We start from the raw sequence: 21,156 nt of genomic DNA, 5'->3' as shown, positions 1-21,156 counted from the left end.
AGCCAGCTATTTATATAGTTCAAATCCTTAAGACTGCTAAAATCTGTGAGTCTAGCTCTTCTAAAAGCCAGCTGTTTATGTAGTTCAAGGTAAAGGAGCTATGCTTACCCGCGTGGAGTCGACGCCCTCGATTAGAGCGCGTGTGCGTTCGTTGGCCTTCACCGTGACCTTGAGCACTCCATCGACATAGACATGATAGCTGTCGATCAGATTATAGCCCACAGGCTCCGGCGGTGACCAGCCAATGAGCACGCTCTTGTTCAGCTGCCTCTCCAGCGTCAAGTGCTTTGGAGCTGGAACTGTCGAATACAAAGAATATCTAAATTAGTTAAAGCTCTCTTTTGAATAATTTATTTATTCATTTTATCTCAACTAAAAGCAGTACACAAAAAACTTTTAAGCTCATAAAATGAGAAAATGGATTCTAAAAACTTTAAAAATTATTAAAATCAGGAAAATAAAACTAAACAATAATATTTTTGTGCAACAATTACATTGAGCTACATACAATTTTAAATTTAAAACTTAAAATGACAACAAAAACTAAAGAAAAATTATTTTATTAAATTAGTATGCAGTAAATTACTTTCAAAAAAATTATATTTTTATAAATAAATTTAAAATATATTGTTTTTATATTTATTTTAAAGAGTCTCCAATTTACAAAAAAACAAAACCATAATCAAAATAGATTCATGCTCACATTTGTTCCACATTGAAATGTCCACAAAAACCAAAATAATTAAAGAGTCTCAAAATTATATTCTATGCATTTGTAGTTACCATTATCGCTTATGTCGTCCTGGTCGTGCTCCAGATCGGTGTGCGTCTCACTCAAACGTGCCAGATCCTCGTGCGTGTGTGTGAGCAATGGGTTGTGCGGCGGCAAGGAAGGCAGCGACGTTGTGTCGCACTGCATGGATCCATCCTCGGCGTCCCGCAACGTCGACAGCACCGCCTGATGAAACTCCAGCAAATCATCGCCTATTAATAATTTCAACAACATTCTCATTTCAATCTAACTCTATTTTGTGCATTTTTGTATCATTTTCTACTCACCCACAAGTCGCTGCACAAACGAGGCGGGCACCAGGCCCCGTCGTCCGTCCAGTAGCTCCGCATCCAGGTAGCCTCCTTGCGGCTCTCCGCTGGTCCACACCAGCAAATAGTCGCCGGCGCAGAGCGACAACTCGCCCTCGGCCTCCCTGTAAAGCAAAATTAAAAGAGTTGAGTTAAAAACTTAAGATTTTGACTTATCAATTTTCAAAATTTCAAAGGGGGGACCCCATGCTTAGAAATCGAAACCCATATCTTGAGGGGAAAATATTTTTTTTTTTTAAATAAATTATATTTAAATGCAGAATGAATTAAGAGGCCGAATCATGATCAAAATAACATTCCGTTTAAAAATTGATTAAGTTTTGACAAAGCTATGACAGTTTGAAATCGATCAAATCTTTAACTAAGCAACTTTACAAGTCAAAATTTTTGTCCAAATAGACATGATTTTTTACAAGAAAATGAAAGTTCCCAGAATTAAATTTAAAGTGTTGTTTTATATTAATTACAATATAAGGAGTTGATTACAAGTGAAAACTTGATATTTAAAATTTTCAATTTTCAAAATATCAAAGGGGGGACCCTTAGCATTGAAACCGGAATCATGAGGGAAAAAACCGAGATTCAGATTTTCTAATAAGAATCAAAATTTTGCATACTTTATTAGGTGGCCTTACCCCCTACTCACTTCGCTCGCCAACCCATATTAATTTACAAACTTATAATTTATTAATGGCTTTTGCACTTACTCTGGCGGATCGTAGGGAAAGCGTGCGATGAAGACACAGCAGCGTCCCTTGCCCGGAATGTCCAACATGTCCACCTGTGGCTCACTGGCGCCATTCAGTGCGTGGTTGCGAGCTGGTCAAAATAAAAAATATATTCAGTTGAAGACTGACAAGAGAATGCAAGCGATACTCACTGTCTAGGTCAAGGGCACCCAGCGCCAAGCCGCTGCGATTGTGCATGATGGAGGCACCGAGGCCGTCGGTGAATTCATCGAGGCCCCAGCTGCCGTGCTGCACGGGAATGGGTGAGCAGGGGGAACTGCGATTACCATACCGTGCCAATGGTATATCAATCTCATCGAGCATCTTCATCTTGGAGGCCTGACGCAGCGCAGCCGATGTGAATGGATACGAGGCGCTCGAGGCGGCATCCATAAAGGGTGGACCATAGGAGGAACTTCCCAAGCCACCAGCACCACCGGCACTCAAACCATAAAGCGATGTGGCACCCGTTATGCCACCGCCAGCGGGTCCCAGGCCCAAAAGGGCGCTCGTGTCGAGCATATTGATGCTGCTCATGGTGGGATGAGTTAACGAGGAGCCGACAATGCCGCTGCCCAATCCCGAGTAGCTGCTGGAGCCGCCGGGCGGCATATTATGCGCGTTCAGTGACAGGAGGGGCATGGTTGTGCTCTGCAAATTGTACAGTTGTATTGTTCCGCGCTACTCGTTTCAATTTCAATTTCAATTTCAATTACAAATCAATTTCCAGCATTTTTTTTTTAAATTTACATAGTGTTGTCATTGTTTGTGTTTGTAATTGTTGTTGTTGTTTGTGTAGGTACAGTGGGTACATACAATCATTAGACACATACAGAAATTAGGCGCACACAATTACAAAAAAAATAGAATTTCATTTTTAATTTTCAAGTGCATTTCGACAGTTTATGTTTTGGGTTTTTTTTTCAAAATTACATTGTATAGTGTTTGTATGTGTTATTATTATTGTTATTGTTATTGTTGGTGTATAGATTTATTAGTTACACATACAGTCAGTAGACACATACAGAAATTGGACACACAAAGGTATAGAAAAAGACACAGATACACACATAGACATTTAAAAGTATCGCAAGTTTCGCAAGTTTCGGCACAGAGAAGTATAACAACGAATTGAAGAACGAGTTATATATATTGTACAAAAATTGGGAGAGAAAGAGAGAGATAAAGAGATTGAGAGAGTAAGAGAAAGAGAGAAGAAGAGAGAGCACATAAAACGGGAAAGAGATCACAGAGAGTACACGTTTATTGGTCAATATATCAAATGAAAGCCAGCTAGAAAACAGCATAATTCCATAATTTTTCATAATAATTAGCTATGAGAACACATTTGAAAACTATTATTGAACATGTTTTGTGATTTGGCGACATTGCGAATTCAATGAATGTTTATTAAGATGAACAGAAGCCGAACATTATTACGAATAAATGTATTGTATTTTATAAACAAATGAACTTGCGATTCTTGGCAAACAGCAGTAGAAAAGCAAATATTTTCTTCTATAGTTATTTGATTTATGTTTACAATATGACAAATGTATGTATGTATGTGTGTATGCATGTATGTTATATTTATATTTATATTGTGTGTTTAAATTTGCAAAGGCATCTAAAGCAATTTAAGCTCAGGTATTTTCAATTAACTTGTAATTTATAGTACACAGATTTGAATCTAGCTAAATTAACTCAATTTACTAATGATATATTAACAACAAAATACCAATAATAGAACAGTCGAACCTATCTACACATACAAGAAACCAATAAAGGAAACTTATTATAAATTAAAACAAACTTTTTTGAAAAAATGACTTTTGAGAAAAAAATAAAAGCTCACTTTAAAGAAAATTGATACATTTATTTTTGAGTATAGCACAAATTGTTTTTCTTTTCGATCAATATTATTAAAATTTGTGAATAAAAGTAGTTCTGAGTTTTTTTGATAATATTCATGACATTTAGTTAAAAATGCTCATTCATCTCATTTATTTTGTGGAAAATGTTGTGCCCTAAGAAATTTACAGAAACATAAAAATACATAATTATAGATTTCCCTACAGAGAAGTTCGACTGTACTTATACAAAACATGACAGCAAGCAGTTAAAGTGTTTAGAAAATTTCTTTAAATGATCATCTAAAAAGTATGCTACGATTTTCATTAAGATTTTGTTGGTGAGTGTGAGAGAGACGAATAAAAATGGCGATCAGATCACGATGTCCATAAAAGTATGCTATACATTTTTAAACAACAATTACGTGTGTATCTTTTTATAAGTAAATCATAAGTGAAATATACACAAGGAAATAAATGAAAACTACATATTTACACATCATATCAATGCTTGTGATGTATGTATATATAAGTGTATGTGTGTGAGTGTGTGTGTGTGAATTTGTAATTATTTTCAATAATGAAACTACAACAAAGCACAATAGTTGTACGTGATTTACATGGTGAAGTTGACAATCGCAGCGTCTGATTGATTGATTGATTGATTGCTTGATACGATTAATTGAGTACACAAATTAACAAAACGGAATAGAACTGAACGGAACGGAACGGAAGACGAGGGCTACTTGAAGCAGAGATGATCGATCACCGAGGGGAGCCAAAGCCGTTTCAAATGCCAGGCGTCAAAGCGATTGATTTGTTAACTAGTTTTAATTGCATTTATATATATAAGTATATTTAATATTATTGTTGTTATTGTTATTGTTGTTTGCTTGTTAGTTAGTTTCAATATGAAAATAGTTGGTTTACCTGACTTAATGCCGTTGGCATAGCCTTCATCGTATGAATATTTACCGGCAATGGTGGAATGCCAGTTATTCCACTAGTTCCACTCAATAGCTTCTCCACCGACGTCTGCCCAGCTCCATAGGCAGCCGATTGTAGAGATTGTATGGCATGACTGCTCAGACTCGACGATATGCCGCTGATTGAGTTGGGCACCAGACCCGATATGGATGAATGTCCGCCACCGCCGCCGCCGCTGCCACCGCCACCGGCACCAGCAACGTGTGAGCCCACGCTTGTGCCGCTCAAGCTTGTGCCCGCCCCTCCATTGGCCAGCGTGGAGGCTAACGATTGGGGCAGGCTCGAATAGCCCGAGGACATGGCCGAAATACCGCCACCCGATGCGCTGCCCAAAACGGCTCTTTTATAACGATTCAGTTCTTCCTCGAGTTCTGTTACAATCAATATATAATAGTAATTAAGTGAGATCTAATTTTTATTATTTTCAGTCCTACCACTCTTTGATATGGTTCTAAATTCGCTATTTCCCGTGTTCATCATGGAACTGGGCGGCAAAGCTGACATGCTGGCGCTGGCCGAAGTGCGCGGTTGCTCCAGCTCGGCCAGAACGCGATTATCCTGCAAAGGAATTAAAATTAAATTTAATTTAACAATTATAATTATTACATTTTAATATAATTTGCTATATTGTTACAGTATACTAAAGTTACCTTTAAATAAAATAATAAATTGCATTAATACCCAAAACGAAACCAATTGAATAATATCAATTATCTACTATAGGTTATAAAATATTTAAGTTATATTTATAACTTAATTCTAAAATATAATCTGTAAAATTTTGTAATATTTTATTTCAAGCAACTTAAGATCAGTTAACCAAAAATTAATTAAAAACTTAAATTTTCCATTAAAGTAAATGATATCAACGATCTTCATTATTGTAAATTGTTGAATATCTCATATTTATTCGATTGTTTGTACTTTGATAGTACAATATTTTTAAATTCTGAATTCCTCAATAGAAACTATAAAATGTTTTTAATTTTTTATTAACGCAAACTATTTAAAATATAAAATTATAATTGTAAATTTGATTTGACTTAAGAATTAAAATAAAATACAAATATATTGTCCCATGTAATTTAAACATAGAGATATTTTTGACAATAATTTCCATACATTTAATGAGAGATTGAGAATTTTGGACAGTAATATTCATCCATTGTATGTCAAAATATCTTTTACTTAATAAACTTAGGTTTTAACTCATGAATTGTAAAGAGTAAGGATCTTAAAAAAATCATACTTGGAATAATTAGCTAGGATAATTAAAAAAACGAAGGTATTTTGGTATTTGTTGTAACTGGATTGCATTTTTATTATAAATTGTATTTTGCAATAATATTCCACTAGTGTAATATACTATTTTTTAATAAATTGTCTATTTATATGAGCTAAATTCGAACAATATTTATCAATCATGAAATAGAATTTTTCAAAAGAGTAAGTTGGCTACGAGAAATGTGAGATTGAATTTAATTTCCGTAAGCCTGTCAATAATTCTGTGTAATGTTCATTGAGCCATCGAAAGAAAGAGCAGAAAAAGGCTGGAATTTTTCCAAATTGAACGTACAAAATGAGTAACATTTCAAAAGCAGTTAATAGCCTGACCAACAAGGCACATAAACTATCAAAGAACTTCCACGAGCTGCTCAACAAGTCAACAGTTCTTTTGGCCGACAGCCAGAATGTGGATCAGATGATCATTGACTCGTGTGGTGTACAGGATGATCAATTGTTAAAGAATCTGGTCAAATATTGCAATGACGATGAGCGCATTCATCAACTGCTCGAGAATGCCGAGCTGAAACAGACATTGGAGGAGTACAAAGCGGGCATTGAGCACATTATGCAGAAATATAAATACCACTGTCAAGGCAACATTCTCAATGAACGTTACAATCTTCGGGCCAAATATGTTGCCGGCTTGCAGGCGATTGCGAACAGTTTAGATAGGCGCATCGAGGAAATGACACTTATCATGATGTTCACAGTGGGCCTGGAAGAGCACAGCAGCAGTGAGAATCAGCGCATAATTCAGCAGTTGAAGAAAGAGAATGAAATGATGCGTCGCCAGCTGCAGATTAGCAACAATTTCACTGGCAAGAATTCCTTTCAACAGAATCAACCAATCCAAATCGATGCCAGCACACAACTCGATCAGGACAACGAATTGACAAAGGATTCCGGCTCAGCCTCCGCCTCTGCCTCCATTTTTAAATCGGACTCCGACTCGGACTCCGGCTCTGAGAGTTTTCACAGTTTTGTTACTTGTTTCTCCTACAGCTGTGAGTCTCAATCAAATGTCAGTGAAATCGAACAGTCAAAATTCAAGAAGCAGCAGTAACAGTTTTATTGTTCATACACTTATAAATTAAATACAACATAAATATAAATATTATAAAATTAAAAGCAACTAAAGTATAAAAAAAAGGAAACAACAACTGTTTAATACAAAAAGTGATAACTTTCAGGTACCTAAAAAAAATAAGAATAGCAATACAATAAAATCATTCATACTTCAAAAAATTCGCTAAAATTTTTCAACTTCTGTAAAAATATCTTTCGAAACTTAGAAAGTAAAAAAAAATTAATTGTACATGCAAAAATACCAAAATTAAATATAATTTTAATAAACAAAATAAAACTAGATAATTCAAAAACGGCATAAATAAATGTAAAATTAATAATAAACAAAGAAAAGCTAATTTAAAAATGAAATAATTTTTTAACAAAAAACAAATAACTAAATTAATAGCTTAGAGTACAAAAATTAGAAATACCAAAACGTGAACTCATAAATATTACGAAAAGTCTCTGCGATTTTTTGAACGCTGCAGAATTTTTTTTAAGTATTTTAATTTTTTTTAATGAAAATTATTATTATTTGATTTGTAATAAAGTTTTGTATAATAGCTTGCTTGTACATATAGCTCAAATTTAATACAAATTTTAATTAAACTATTTATTCGTAATTTTGTTAATTGAGATCAAAAATAAAAGCTAAAATTATTAAATACGGCTAAGTTATAAATAATTAATAATAATATGAACGGTTAAGCTATAAATAATTAATAATATTAAATAAATCTTACTTCCAGTTTATTTCACTAAAATATAGTATATCTAACAATCTCTCATTTAGGCAGATAATATTATTTAATATTTGTTTACTAAACTCATTCCTTTTATTTCTGAAGATTTTTAATAGAATATTTATTGTTTTCAAGTTTTCTTAATTTTTAAACCTGATTTAAAACTGGCTTTCTAATATTAAGTTTCCTATTTTTTCTCTTACCTGCTCAATCTTGGCCATTATGATATCAATCTCGGAGCCTTGGTCCTGGTGGCTGATTGTCGGTGCCCAAGTGACGGTGGAGCTGCTGGCCGAGGTCGGAATGCTGGCACCTGCCCCATAAGCAGCCGACGTTGATATCGAAGCTGCTGCCGCATTCATGTTGCCACACACATTCGAGGAGGTTGAACGTGCCGCCTTGGCCTTCAGAGCGGCTGTCAGCTCAATTTGCAGCTCCTCGCAGTGCACGTTCTCCAAGGCAACCTAGATTTGTATAAATTTAACAATCGGTAGAGTTATAGAGTTGTCGTAATTTTTCCACTTACCTTCTTTTCCAGCTCACGAGCTCGGGACTGCAGATTCTCGACTGCCTCGGTGTCGGGACGAGCATTGCCACTTAGATTGCGTATTTGTGCCAGAGTTTCCTGTCACAAAATAAAAACAATTATCATATGTTTAGAATGATAAGCTATAATTATAAGATTTAATAAGTCTCCTTTGAAAAAGATTCAATAAATAAAGGCAATGTAAAAAAAAAATATATATTTATACCCATTTGTCGTCCAAAAATTACAAATTCTCTTTTAATGTAAGCATTATAAGAAAAATTATTAAAAATTTTGCTTTTCTTTTAAATATAGAAAGATTTTTTTTTTTTTTTTTCCTCAATATCGGAAAAAAATTTCATATTTTTAAGGCCACAAAACTTATTTTTAATTTTAATTACAATAAATTATGAGAAAACGAAAAACTGTCAAAAATTCTTGATAAAATGCCACTCATGGAAGAGTCAAAAATTTTTACAATTTAAAACATATTTTCTTACTTTTCAAAAAAACTTAAATTTTTAGGATAAAAATTTTTTTTTAATTCTTAAAGTAAATATTTAATAACAATAATTTTTCTAAGATAAAAAGGTATTTATTAAGTTTCGAAAACTTTATATCTGATAATTAAGTTACTATGGTATTTTTTAATGGTTTTACGAATAATGACTTTTCTGAAAGGTAAAAGTCGTGTCAAAAATAAAAAGTTAAGCTAACAAAATTAAATTTCGAAACAATAATATAAAGAGGACTGTTATTTTAAGAAGAAAAACTTATATTCATGTTTCAGAAATGATATTTTAAATAATAAACATATTTTGACAATATTTTTCAAAATAAAAAAAAAATGTTTTGATATTAGGACGACAATGGAGAATTTCTAGAAGAAGGATATTAATTTTTTTGTGTGGACTCGAATGCGATGACTCACCTGATGTGCCCGCTCGATCTCAGTGCGTCGCATTTCCGCATCGCGCAGCTGCAGACTGAGTGCGTCCAACATGCTGCTTGGCGCTATGCCGGCTGCCACCGCAGCGGCCGCCGACTGATGATGGTGCATCGACTCGTACGGCATGCTGTGGCTGCCCCTTTGACGACTGCAAAATGCACAAGAAATGGAGAAATGGTCATCACTCGTATCTTATACTCGTCTTACACTTGTATCTTCTATAAATTACAGCGTGCTTTTGTTCTTCGTTGAGTCTCTTTATTATTTATGTGTATGACATGTTTAAATGGGTCAACTGCTTTAGTTGCTTCCCATCGGCAACTTGGCAATCGAGTGCTGCTTGAACTTTGAACTATAGGTTAATTACTGTGCTGGCCCCATTTGAAGGCCACCAATATAACCCGTTTTCATTCAGCAAATACTTATTCAAAGGATTGTGGGCGTGTTTAAATAGATTTTCCCATTATTAACAATATTACGTATACGCGACGTTTAAATTGATATTGTAATCGATCTCCCCCTTAACTGTCTAAATCGTTTGCTGCCATTTAACGTTTAAATTGTCTGCCACACATTCACACACACACAACCACACACACACACTCACACCCACACACACAAACAAATAGCAATCACACATTGTGCAGACAATTGTATTAGTCATACGCCATGTTGAGCGCGTGGCGATAAAAATACAATAAAAAAAGGGATTTTAAATTGATTCAAATGTTAAATAAATCGTAAAACATTTATTTATTTAACATCATCATAAAGCACTTAAAAAAAAACTATTTTGAATTGAAAAAGCCAACAAATCAATATCAAAGTTATATATAATTTTTAACATAAATTTACAGCAAAGTAAATAAGCTAGGAAGTCTGAGATGATTTTTTATAATTTCTAATAATATTTTTATTATAAAAAAAAATTTCAGTTTTGTTTTTGAGACAGTTTTAGTCGAAAATTTATTTTAAAAAAAATCTTATATAACAAATTCATGTTGAACTCAATTTAGACCTATTCGCGAATATACTCTCCGTTTCACCAGGTGCAGGGTATGAGAAACACGCGCCAATTTGTCTAGACAGCCGCAAGACAAACACACATGGAAATGAGTAAAAAGGAAAGTTGCGTGGAAATGTTTGAAGATAAATCTTTCAAGAAAAATCGATAAATGCGTCGAGTTGCATTCAGGAATATGCAAGAAATTTTAATATTTAATTGCAACTTTAATCCAATAATAAATCTCAGTTGAAATTCAATTTGAATCACTTTACGGTTCAATGCTGTGCAGTAGAAATTCAGTAAAAGTGAATCCGGAATGCAATGCAACCACACACACACACAAGCACACACGCACACATCTTTCTGTGAAAGCACTTTGCACCGTTTACTCCAATATGTGTATATATGTATGTATGTACATATGCTGGTATATTTATCCACTCCCCCGCTCGTCCTCTTGACATTTAAAAGCAATGACAAGGTTTATCTTAATGCTGCTGCCGTTGCCCCGCCCACCAATGTGGGCGTTTATGACAGCATCCAGCAGGTGGGCTTTGGCATTTACTTGACGCCCATCAACCATCCGGTGGTGCCATCAACAAGGCTCACATTCCTACACTCGGAAAAATAATCAAGATTTCTGTACTTAAACAGAAGATATTCCGAAATTTTTAAAACTAAGTACAAAAATTTCATTTTAAGTTCGCTTTTCACAATTCGGGAAAACAAAGAATGAGAGTTATCTGTTGTTTCTGAAGGTATCTCAACCAAAGTCACAGATTTTATATATGGCATAGTCGTATATATTCTGACAAAGTTTTCTTAAAATCGGACCATTGTATCATGTCGCTGTCAAAGGAATGCTCAGTCAGAACTATTAATTTTTCATACTTAATAAACAATTTTTAGTACGCAGTAATTTAACAATTTTTAATAACAAAACAGCATAAATTCAAGTACGCACACATAACTAATTTTAGTTTAGTACATTTTATCTCAGTGTATCGTTTATTGCATGTCCTTTGCCAAATATCAAAGGTACATAAAATCAATTTGTTTATCACTTAAAGTCACCGAATAAATCTATATTTTGCAGCACGATAATTTCTTTGATATTGAAAAAAGAAGCACATGTTTGATTTTTTTATATTTAAAAATAAGCATGTACAATGGAACAGGTTTTTAATATTTTGAAATACAAAAAGAAAATATGAAAGCTAAAAAAGACAAAGTGTAAGCTTTGTATTTTCTAATAATTACTTTTTAATTATGTTAAACAGTTGAGTTTTGTTCAGTTAAGTAGTACTTTTCACTGTATTATGTATAACTCTCTCTGGTCGCTATAATTAGACGTGTGTGCAGCATTGGGAAGCGCAGTCAAATGAGAAGCGCAACAGCAGCAAAGTCGCATTACGGCCACTAGTTGCTGTAATGCACAGAGCTTAACCACTGTTCCTACACACACACACACATATACGTTAATGTATGTGAGAGAAAATTACAACTGCAAAAGCAGCAACAACAATAACAACAATCGCATGCACAGCCATTTGTGTGTGAGAACAAGATGACAGCATATTCACTGAGAGAGTAAAATTGCGAGTGTGCTCTCTCTCGTTTTGGCACAGCGCGTGTGAGAGCCTGAGTAAATGTCCCAGCGTAAGTTAACAAATTGACCAACACTGGCGCATGTGCAATGCACAGCAGTTTAACAGACGCTGTAAAACGTTTAACAGAGCAGTGAGTGTGGGTCGCAGCACTTTTTAATTATGATTATGAAGTGGGCGTTAAAAGGCGACTCATAATGTGTGTGTGTGTGTTTTGTGTGGGTGTGTGTGTGTGATTTAACTTTGCTTTTCACTTCTTTATATTTCGTAATTCTATCTTTGAGCGTCGCATCATCATATGGCATGATGTGTATCTCACACTGACTGCTGTCATTTCCGCACATTTTTCTTTTTTTCATTTCTTGGTAAAATTTTAAATTTTCATTTGAACTTAAACTAAAATATGTTTAAACGTTGCAAACTTAAAAGTTAAACATTTAGTAAACAGCAGACCAAAATAAGGACACACAACAAGCTGTCAGCTGCTGTGAGAAACTGCCTTAAATTTTAATGAGTTCTCAAAGTACAGATTAGCCACAAGAATTCTGCTTGCCTTCTGTCTCCCTCTCCCCTTGCCTCTGCCTCTCTCTCCCAATTTCTCTCTCTCTCTCTGTCTCTCTTTTGACAGTCATTTAGCAGCAAGCCAAAAACCCAATCCCAATCGAATGTAGGTTGCGGCCTTACACTGCTTTACACTCTATTAACCTAATTTTCAGTGAGTAAATTAAATGGAAAATTCACAGTCATTTCGATATCATTTCCTATAGCTCGTAGATTTCCCTATAGGAATTTTGACGAAAATTACTAAAGCCTAATAGTTATTTAACATGTTTTATTTAAAATAGAATAGAAAATTAATCCAATTAAAATTAAAATTGTGCTTAACGCTTGATGGATTTCCTATAGCTCTAGCTCTTCGGTCGATGTGTAAAGTTATCTAAATTGTTTGCCTGTTTTTTACATTGAATTTGCAAAGTCTTCAAGAGTTTTGGCCGCTTTAAACATGTTCCGTCGCCTATATATTACCCCAAGGTTTTTTAAAGCTATTGTAACGGCTTGTTTATGGGATTTCATGTATTCTTCATCATATGACGTTTTCTTGCGATTATCATTATTGTTCGGTTTTTGAGGCTCTGCAAATTTTTCTTGACGTTTATAAACAAGTGCCAACAAGTCCACGAATGTTGCAACAATTTGAGTGTGTTTTTGAGTTTTTTTGAGATCCTCAATGGCCTTTTTGCAAAGTAGAACTGCCACTATAAATCTGCCCTCTAATGCATACTGAATGATCGCTTTTTTAATAGATCTCTGCCTAGCTGGCATTTCACAGTCAGATGTTTGAAATGCAAATTGGCTTGTTGGAGTCGGAGTCCTATTGTTTCCATCATCACTATCTTCATCTGAGAAAACCGTACGTAACATTTCGCGCCATTCATCTTGATTCTGATTATTATCATGCTTCTTAGCCGATGCCATAATTTTCAAGATAATTTCCTCTTTTAGCTGGGCTACAATTTTTCTTTTGGATTGTAAAAGTGGTTTGAACAGTGTTCACACAATGAAATACAAATTGAATATAATATTTGAAAACAAAATTGAATCGGAGTCAGACAGTTCAAAGCCAATTTTAATAATGTTAATGACTTCAAAATTTTCTCTAACTTATGTCCGCTGAGTTTTTATCCAATTTGAGTTTCCTAGCTCTTGATTTTCTTTTCCACCCATACTTTGTTTTTTTTTAAGTGTACAGAATTTTTCAGTCTATGAAATTATTTGGTAAAATGTTTGAAATTTGCTGAAGTACCCAGTCGACAGTGTTAGAAAATTTGGCAATAGTTGAAAGTGCTCGAAACACTCGTAATGAAAGCTACAACTTACAAATTTACAATTGGGAATGTGAAAAGGTGGCAGGTCATTAAACTTTAGTGGCTGCCAACTTGAAAGTAATTTAAGAAGTTTTCAACTGTTTTGTGTGCGTCGTCAACTTTTGGATGCACTCCAAACTAAAAAAAATTAAGAAAAACAAAAAAGGAATTGAGGTTACAAAGTTACGAGTTGCAACAGAACTTTTCATAGAAGTGCAATTAATTTGCATATGGGCCAAGTTTCTTTCTGAAACTGAACCAAAATGACAAGAAGGGAACCACTTCTTATGTACAGTGAGTCATGTAATTCTTTTGTAAAAATAAAAATGATCAATTTAAAAATTAAAAACACTTCATCTTTTTTTTTATAAATGAGTTTAACTTTTAAAAATTGAAATATGCTAAAAATCACACTGTTAACTTTTTTATTGCATACTTTGCAGCGCACGTGGAAATTTTATGATATTAAGTACACGCTATTGAAATGAATTATTCAAGTCAATCCGGGCAACCAGACATCACTTTAAAATTTGACCAATTTCATGTACGGAACATTATAAAGTTCACTATCCTCCTGACAGTTTGACCTCAATCGAGACAAAAAAGAAAAAGCAAAAAAAAGTACCAAAGAGGAGTCTCTTCTCTCTTCTTCTACCCAGTGGGAAACGAGCACAAAAACTATCTTGGCTATTTATAACTATACTCACACACACAGCCACTCGAGAAAAAAAGTTGGTGTTGGGAACAGAATTTCATGCGGGCCACACTCACACACACACACACATACATGTTAACAATTCGTAGCATAGTTTTTAGGGCCTCTTTTTTTCATCCTTTTCTTTTACAGAATCACACACACATATATGTCATTGAATGATTGCCATATGTCAAAATTGAACATATTCCACGATTAATTCAAACTGTCACACACACCCACCAAAAAAAAACCCGCACAGTGCGTGACATTAGATCGTTGCATTGACAAAAAAACCAATACAATGCTTCATAAGTTAATGTAATGTGTTTGTGTGCAAAAAATAAATATAAAAAAAAAACAAATTGCAAAAAAGACCAAAAATAGTTGTTACAGTTGCTGTTACTGTAAACATACACACACATGCACACACAGAATATACAGTGGCTCTCAGCTTAGTTGACCCATTACTCTTATGTATTACAAATTTGTAATGTATTTATATTTAAATGAAAAGTATGAATTAAAATTAAAACGCAGATTTTTTAAACTTAAACTTAGTATAACAATTTTTTAATTTTATTATTTTTTTTTAGGGAAGGAAAACCAAACATAGTTAATAATATAGTGGGTCAAATAAGCTCTGTGGCACTGTGCTCACTAGTATAGACACGCACACACTGTTAGCTAACAACCGCATGGCAAACACCTGACCCCTTCCCCATCCCCTCTCCTCTACTGACACTTTTGCTCTCACTGCTTTAACTCTCCCGCTCTGTCACTGCTGCTGTTGTATGTATGTATGTATGTGTGTAGTTGTGCACTTTCTGTTACGCACGCAGCAGCAAACAACTTTTACGCCTCCCACGCGGCCTAACTGTTATTGTTGTTGCTGTTGCTGTTGTTGTTGCTGCTGCTGCGCGCCAAGTGTCAAAACCGCCCCCGAAATGGCCCAAAATGAAGCACTTTTCATTTATCTTTCGGCGCTGCTGCTGCTGCTGCTATCTTGGCTACTGCGACTGCGACTGCGACTGTTACTGCGGCTATGAATATGAAACTCACACAAACAAATCAAACCTCTGCTGCTGCTCTGCTCCAGTTTCACTGCCTCTGTCTCTGCCTATTCACCTTCTACGCTTACATGCACATACAGTACGTCAAAAAATTGTATTAACAAAAAACAAAAAGTAAAATTCCAATATACTTAAATCAACAAAAAATTATATTAATTAAAAATAAATTGTAATAAATAAGAAATATATTATAGCAGAAGTAAAAATATAAAATAGTATACAAATTTTAAAAAAAAATTATTTAGTACATAAACAAACATAATATGTAACTTAAAGACTGCATAGCATAAGATTAAAAAGCCACCCTTTATTTATCTTAGCTATGTTATAACTTGTTTAGAGTTTAAAAAAAAAAAACGATTTTCATTGAATATTTTATATGAAAAGAAAACAAATTAAAACAAAACCAAATATGTGAATTTTACTTATCTTATCTTAATTATTATTTACTTTTTATGTATAAACAAATAAAAGAAACAAATATGTGCATTTTTATTTTGTCAAATTACTTTCTTGACCAACTGTAGGCACACATATGTATGTGTGTATGCGAATTGTGCGCGCGCGCCTTTTTGCACAAATGCAATTTGTTTGTCAATTTTGGCTTACTTATTTATGCATTTTTGCACAAGTAGTAGGCATAACATTAATAAGCAAATGCTCATACAAATGTAACATACATACATACATACTATACATACATACATACACACATTCGTTTTCATTCAACGTTCTGTTTGCTTTCACATTCACATTCGCATTTGGTTTTCTGTTGCCTATGCGTGCGCGCGCTTATGCGTGTGTGTGTGTGTGAGCTTGTACTCATCCATATATGTGGGTGTGTGTGTGTGTGTAACTTTACGTTGGCAAGCTGGTTTTTTTTTTATCGTTTCGTCGATACTTTTACTTTTCACATCTTCCCATTTGCATAAATGAAGCAATTTTGAGCACTGGAAAACTTAATTTGTTGCACACACGTTACAATTTATTTATTAAATCTAGTTTGCTTTTAGTTATTTATTGAAACAATGGAAATACGAGGAGATTCGCGAGCAATTGGTGTACAGCGAAATTTTTTTTCGTAAATTCGTCGCAGCCCGAAAAACGATTTTTTTTTTAGTTTCAGAAATTTATGTTTGAACAACTTTTTTTATTGTTTAATAGGCACCAAAATGAAAAGATTTTCTTTGAAAAATTTAGCGAACCTTTTTGCTGCTGCTTCTTGATTTGCTGCTGGGGCTGCTGCTGATTTTTCAGGTCGCCTTTTTCCACTTCCACGTTATCGCTAGAGAATTTACATAAATGCATAGAGTTTACACTAGTTAACGGGTTTTTTTTGAATATTACATAATATACAACGCGCGCGCTTTGTTTTTATTTTATTTTTTATTATTTTATATTTTTTTAACTAAATACTAGTTTAGAAAAAGAAGTGCAATTTTATTTTGTACAGCAGTTGTTGGATTTTGAATGCGAAAACCGAAAAGTGGGTCATCTCGGTCGCGCTGCTCCTCGGTTTGCTGCTGCTGCTGCTGTTGGTTGTACTCTGATTTTCCTATTCGTGCCTGGCGCAGGCGCAGTATTTTATTTTCAAATCAAACGGGGTGACAGCACTGGCACTCGAAAAACGGTGTGGCAGCCTTGGTTTCCGAAAAAAGCTCAACTGCCATACTCAGATCGAATTTCAAAAGCTAGAATTGTAATGTACTTTACAGAATTTTTATTTAAATTGATTTGCTGACTTGTGTTACAGGATTTTATTGCAGGAACCATAACTGTTTTATTCCTTTATTTAAATAAATTTATTATTAAAGCGCTGTTGCTGTTATTCTTAACAGTACATGTTAGTGGAGTGAATGAGATGTTACTGATAACAGTGCATCGTTAACAGCAAATGATAAATAAGATAATAAGTATTTTCAGTTTTTGGAATATAAATACATTTTATTTGTCGTTTTGTTTTTCTATTACTACAATATGCTTTTGTTTTGTTTTTGCTTTCTTTTTTCATATAACATTTATTAAAAATAAAATAATTTTTTCTTTCACTTGTTTGCTAGCGATCTCTGCTACTGTCTCTCGCGTTTTCAAATTGAACATATAATTAAGTAAATGTATTTTTTTTATATTTATGTATAGTTATAAATTTCAAACTCTAACAATTAAAAACAGTTAAAAATTCAATTGTTTCATTTTGTTTTTTCTTTTTCCTCATAGTACATTTCCTGTGTCCCGTTTTCGCTTTTTACTAACATTAAATTTATTTGTTTTCGCGTTCCCCCAAATCAAAAATATTGAAAAAACTTTCATGTTGTGATTAACAGAAAACGGTTGAATTATTTACAATAAATTGTAAACATTATCAAAAAACACAAACGCGCTCGATTGACTAAATACCAAAATAAAAAGAACGAAGTTTAGTTTCTAATTTGTTTTTTGTTTGTTTTAGTTTTTGTATTGGAATTTAGTTGTTGTGATTACAATTATTTAAATACATTAGGCCTATTTATCAATTTGTTTTTATTACAGCAGGCTATTGCAATTGTGTTCCTTGCTTTTATTTGTTTATCTCTTTGCTTATCTTTGTTGTGTTTTTCGATTGTTAGTTAAACATAAAATTAAAATGCCACTAAGTTTTGCATTAATTAAAACATTTAATTTTCTACTCGCATTTACTCTTAACTGTCAGCATTATTTGATTCGTTTGCCTTATTAAAAAAAGTGCACTTATGAATACTGCATTCGGTCTGAAAATATAAGAAAATATGTGAATTTGATTATTTATTTATTTATTGAATCAACTCAAATAATTTACTTATGTATTGTGTAAAAAAAAATTTTGTAAATATAAATATTGTCAATTTTTAAATTTCTTTAAAAAAAATAATTTAGAAGTTACACTAATATTATATAAAAAATTTTAGAGAATAGCAAAGATATTAAAATAAATAAAAAAAAAAATAAAGAGAATAGCTAAATAAATTAAATGGCCCAATCAAATTCCTAAATGATAATTCAGCACAAATCACGAGAAAGTGACGACTTTAAAGTCTATTTTTTCTAAATGAGTAATTGCTGCAATTTGAATTTGATTTAAAATTCAGTCACATATTCACTCTCACACAGTGTATTGTCATTGTCAACTGATTAAATTGATAAACAAACGAAATCGGAACAACAATAGAATGAGATCATTCATATGGAGAGTCCGGTTAAAGCATTGTTAGATAAGAAACCAGATACGAGACGATTAAAGAAACCGGCTGATTGTGGAATTTCGTTTGATAATATTTTTGTAAGAATAAAAATAAATATTGGGATGGAAAAAAAGCAAGCATAAACTTGAAAACTTAAATAAGAAAACTTCATAGAGTACAAAAATTGGGAAGGAACTATTTTCATTAATATTAGAAAACAGTAACTTTGATATTTTCGCTTGAATTTTATATTCAAATAGTTTTTTTTAAATTGTGCAGTAATTTACATAATAAAGCATAATTTTGATTTCCTAAAACTAAATAATACTTGTTGAATGCTTGAACTTACTGTCCTTCTTTGAAGTATTCCTTCAGCGTTGTGCTGAACTTCTTTGAATATTTAACAAACTCCTTTTTACGCTGCTCGACAGCCTGTTTGCCCGTAACTCCCGGAATAAACGAACCAATTTCGTTGACCACATCGAGCAGCTTCTTTATGGCGCTTGCAATTTCCCTGCAAAGTGAAAAACAAACAATTAGCATAGTTGATTTGAAATGCTTTAAATTTTAAATTGAAACTCACTTGATGGTCTCGAGAAAGGTCTTGCGATCATTGATCTCATCTGGTATGCGACTGAGTATCACTTTGAGTGCCACCGACTTGCGATTCAACTCCTGGAACGGTTCTTCAGTGCGTGTTAAGCGATATTCATTAACTGCAAGTCGAATATAAACAATACATAGCAAATAAATATATCGCAAATAAAGGTGAATTTGATATTTATTTTATTTTTTTTTTTAATCTCAATTAAGAGCGGTTGAACTAGTTTTATTTAAAATTAAAAATAATATAAGAATAAGGATTTTAATTTAAAATTAAATTAATAATAGTAATGCGACTAGAACACAAATTTTTCTGGATATAATGGACAATATCAAATCTAAATGCGTTACATACACTGCGTTTCATTTGAATAGCACACCAAACTAATAAAATTCGTAAGAACTCTTCGGCTTATGTCTGTTTTTTATTTTTTGGCTCCAAAATCACTGAAAATCATCTGACTATCTCTAAATTACAGGTAAGGTATTGTAAAACAAGGTAGGCTTGAACCATTTTTAAAATTACCCAAAATATTTTAAAATTAAATTTGACTATTTAAAAAGGAAAGCAATTCTGTTAATTTTGTATGAAAACTTTAAAGTTATATTAAACAAAAAGAAGTTGAGTCCCCAAACTAATTTTTACGTCTAAGTTCATGATATATCGCCCTCTATCAGGGATGCCACAAAAATCAAAACCAACCGAAAATCTCCGAAAACTACATACATTTTTGGGAGATATATTACCCATTTTTTTTTAAAGACAAAAATAATCTAATGTTCAATATATTAGTAATATGTTATATAGTAATAGGTGCCATTCAAGTGAAACGAAAATGTTTCTAGTATTTTGGTATGACTACTACATTTTTGAATAGTGTTGAACACATTAAAATAATTTGAATTATTTTTATTACAGAAAATAAATAGTATTCTTAATTCTGACTATAAATATTTTAATACATCTGATGGTTTTAAATATAGGCACAACAGAATTTAATTTCTTTGTTTGCACTATTCATGTGAAACGGGGTGTGTATCATGACAAAATAATAATACTCTCTATGCAAGGGTACACAAACAATGAAATTATTCACACGCACACACATACAACATCTGTAGCTGCATCTGTGTGTGTGTGTAGGTGTGTTTGTGTGTTACTTACGGTCTGCCTCGGTAATGTTGCCCTGCAAACGCAAGACGGCCTCATTTAGGTTGACATTTAGATCGGCGCGTCGCACGATCGACGCAACGAGGTCATAACAGAAGCCCGGATTATTCTGCTCCGATTTTAATATGGCCGAGCGCAATGATTGTGCCGCGCCAACGTCGCGTCGCTCCAACTGTAAATAGCAATTAAAGTTTTACGTTTACGCAACATTGCATTTAACTGGCTAACAACGCCCCCTCCCCCTCCAACACCAGCACAGTGGAACAATCCAACGCTTACCTGTGTGAAAATAGGCCTCAGTATAACGGGCAGAACGAGAGACGAAGTTGGCTCACGCTCGCCCATGGTCATTTTCTAAGACGTATTCGTTTTCGTGTTACAGTTTATTGATATTATATATAGATATATATACGTATTTATAACAACTGGAACTGGCACATGCTGCACTCTCTGTCCGTTAGTACTTCCACACCTATGCACGATTTATACGAAATTCGATTAAAAATAAAATTAACAATAATTCACAACAAAATGGGCACAGTGTTGCCAACACTGCAAGACATCTAGTGTTGTTCGTGTGCTATCGATTGTATGCATATATCGATATGCAAAAGCAAATGTCAAAAGCAGCTGTGCGCGCTTGACGCGCAGCTAACTTAACACTGCTCCAATTTGCGTGCGCAGCCAACTTCATGTGGAAA

General features: G+C 33.5%; 3 protein-coding genes across 3 annotated transcripts in view; 1 reads left to right on the top strand and 2 right to left on the bottom strand.

Annotated features, from left to right (window-relative positions):
• LOC117792564 overlaps positions 1–18,114 on the bottom strand; it is a 34,965-nt gene extending 16,851 nt beyond the window's left edge. Inside the window, 12 exon segments of the mRNA XM_034632756.1 lie at positions 109–293; positions 784–984; positions 1,060–1,205; positions 1,809–1,920; positions 1,982–2,480; positions 4,655–5,037; positions 5,101–5,224; positions 7,968–8,228; positions 8,291–8,389; positions 9,222–9,387; positions 16,690–16,750; positions 16,753–18,114. Of these exon segments, the coding sequence (XP_034488647.1) occupies positions 109–293; positions 784–984; positions 1,060–1,205; positions 1,809–1,920; positions 1,982–2,480; positions 4,655–5,037; positions 5,101–5,224; positions 7,968–8,228; positions 8,291–8,389; positions 9,222–9,387; positions 16,690–16,750; positions 16,753–16,792 (2,277 nt within the window). The 5' untranslated portion in view covers positions 16,793–18,114.
• On the top strand, positions 6,121–7,111 carry LOC117792567 (FGFR1 oncogene partner 2 homolog). The gene has a single exon (XM_034632760.1). It carries the CDS (start codon positions 6,246–6,248, stop codon positions 7,014–7,016), a length of 771 nt encoding a protein of 256 aa, XP_034488651.1. The 5' UTR covers positions 6,121–6,245; the 3' UTR covers positions 7,017–7,111.
• Positions 18,115–18,118: 4 nt separating the features above from the next.
• On the bottom strand, positions 18,119–21,001 carry LOC117792568 (programmed cell death protein 10). Its single transcript, XM_034632761.1, has 5 exons — positions 20,735–21,001; positions 20,450–20,627; positions 19,265–19,397; positions 19,031–19,195; positions 18,119–18,231 (listed from the first exon to the last, which is right to left on the bottom strand). Exons 1-5 carry the CDS (start codon positions 20,804–20,806, stop codon positions 18,147–18,149), a joined length of 633 nt encoding a protein of 210 aa, XP_034488652.1. The 5' UTR covers positions 20,807–21,001; the 3' UTR covers positions 18,119–18,146.
• Positions 21,002–21,156: the final 155 nt, after the last annotated feature.

This window comes from Drosophila innubila, assembly GCF_004354385.1.
Source record: "Drosophila innubila isolate TH190305 chromosome 3R unlocalized genomic scaffold, UK_Dinn_1.0 2_E_3R, whole genome shotgun sequence".
In the NCBI taxonomy this organism is placed as follows: domain Eukaryota; kingdom Metazoa; phylum Arthropoda; class Insecta; order Diptera; family Drosophilidae; genus Drosophila; species Drosophila innubila.
The sequence above is the reverse complement of the archived record's forward strand: the minus strand, read 5'-3'. Positions and strand labels throughout refer to the sequence as shown.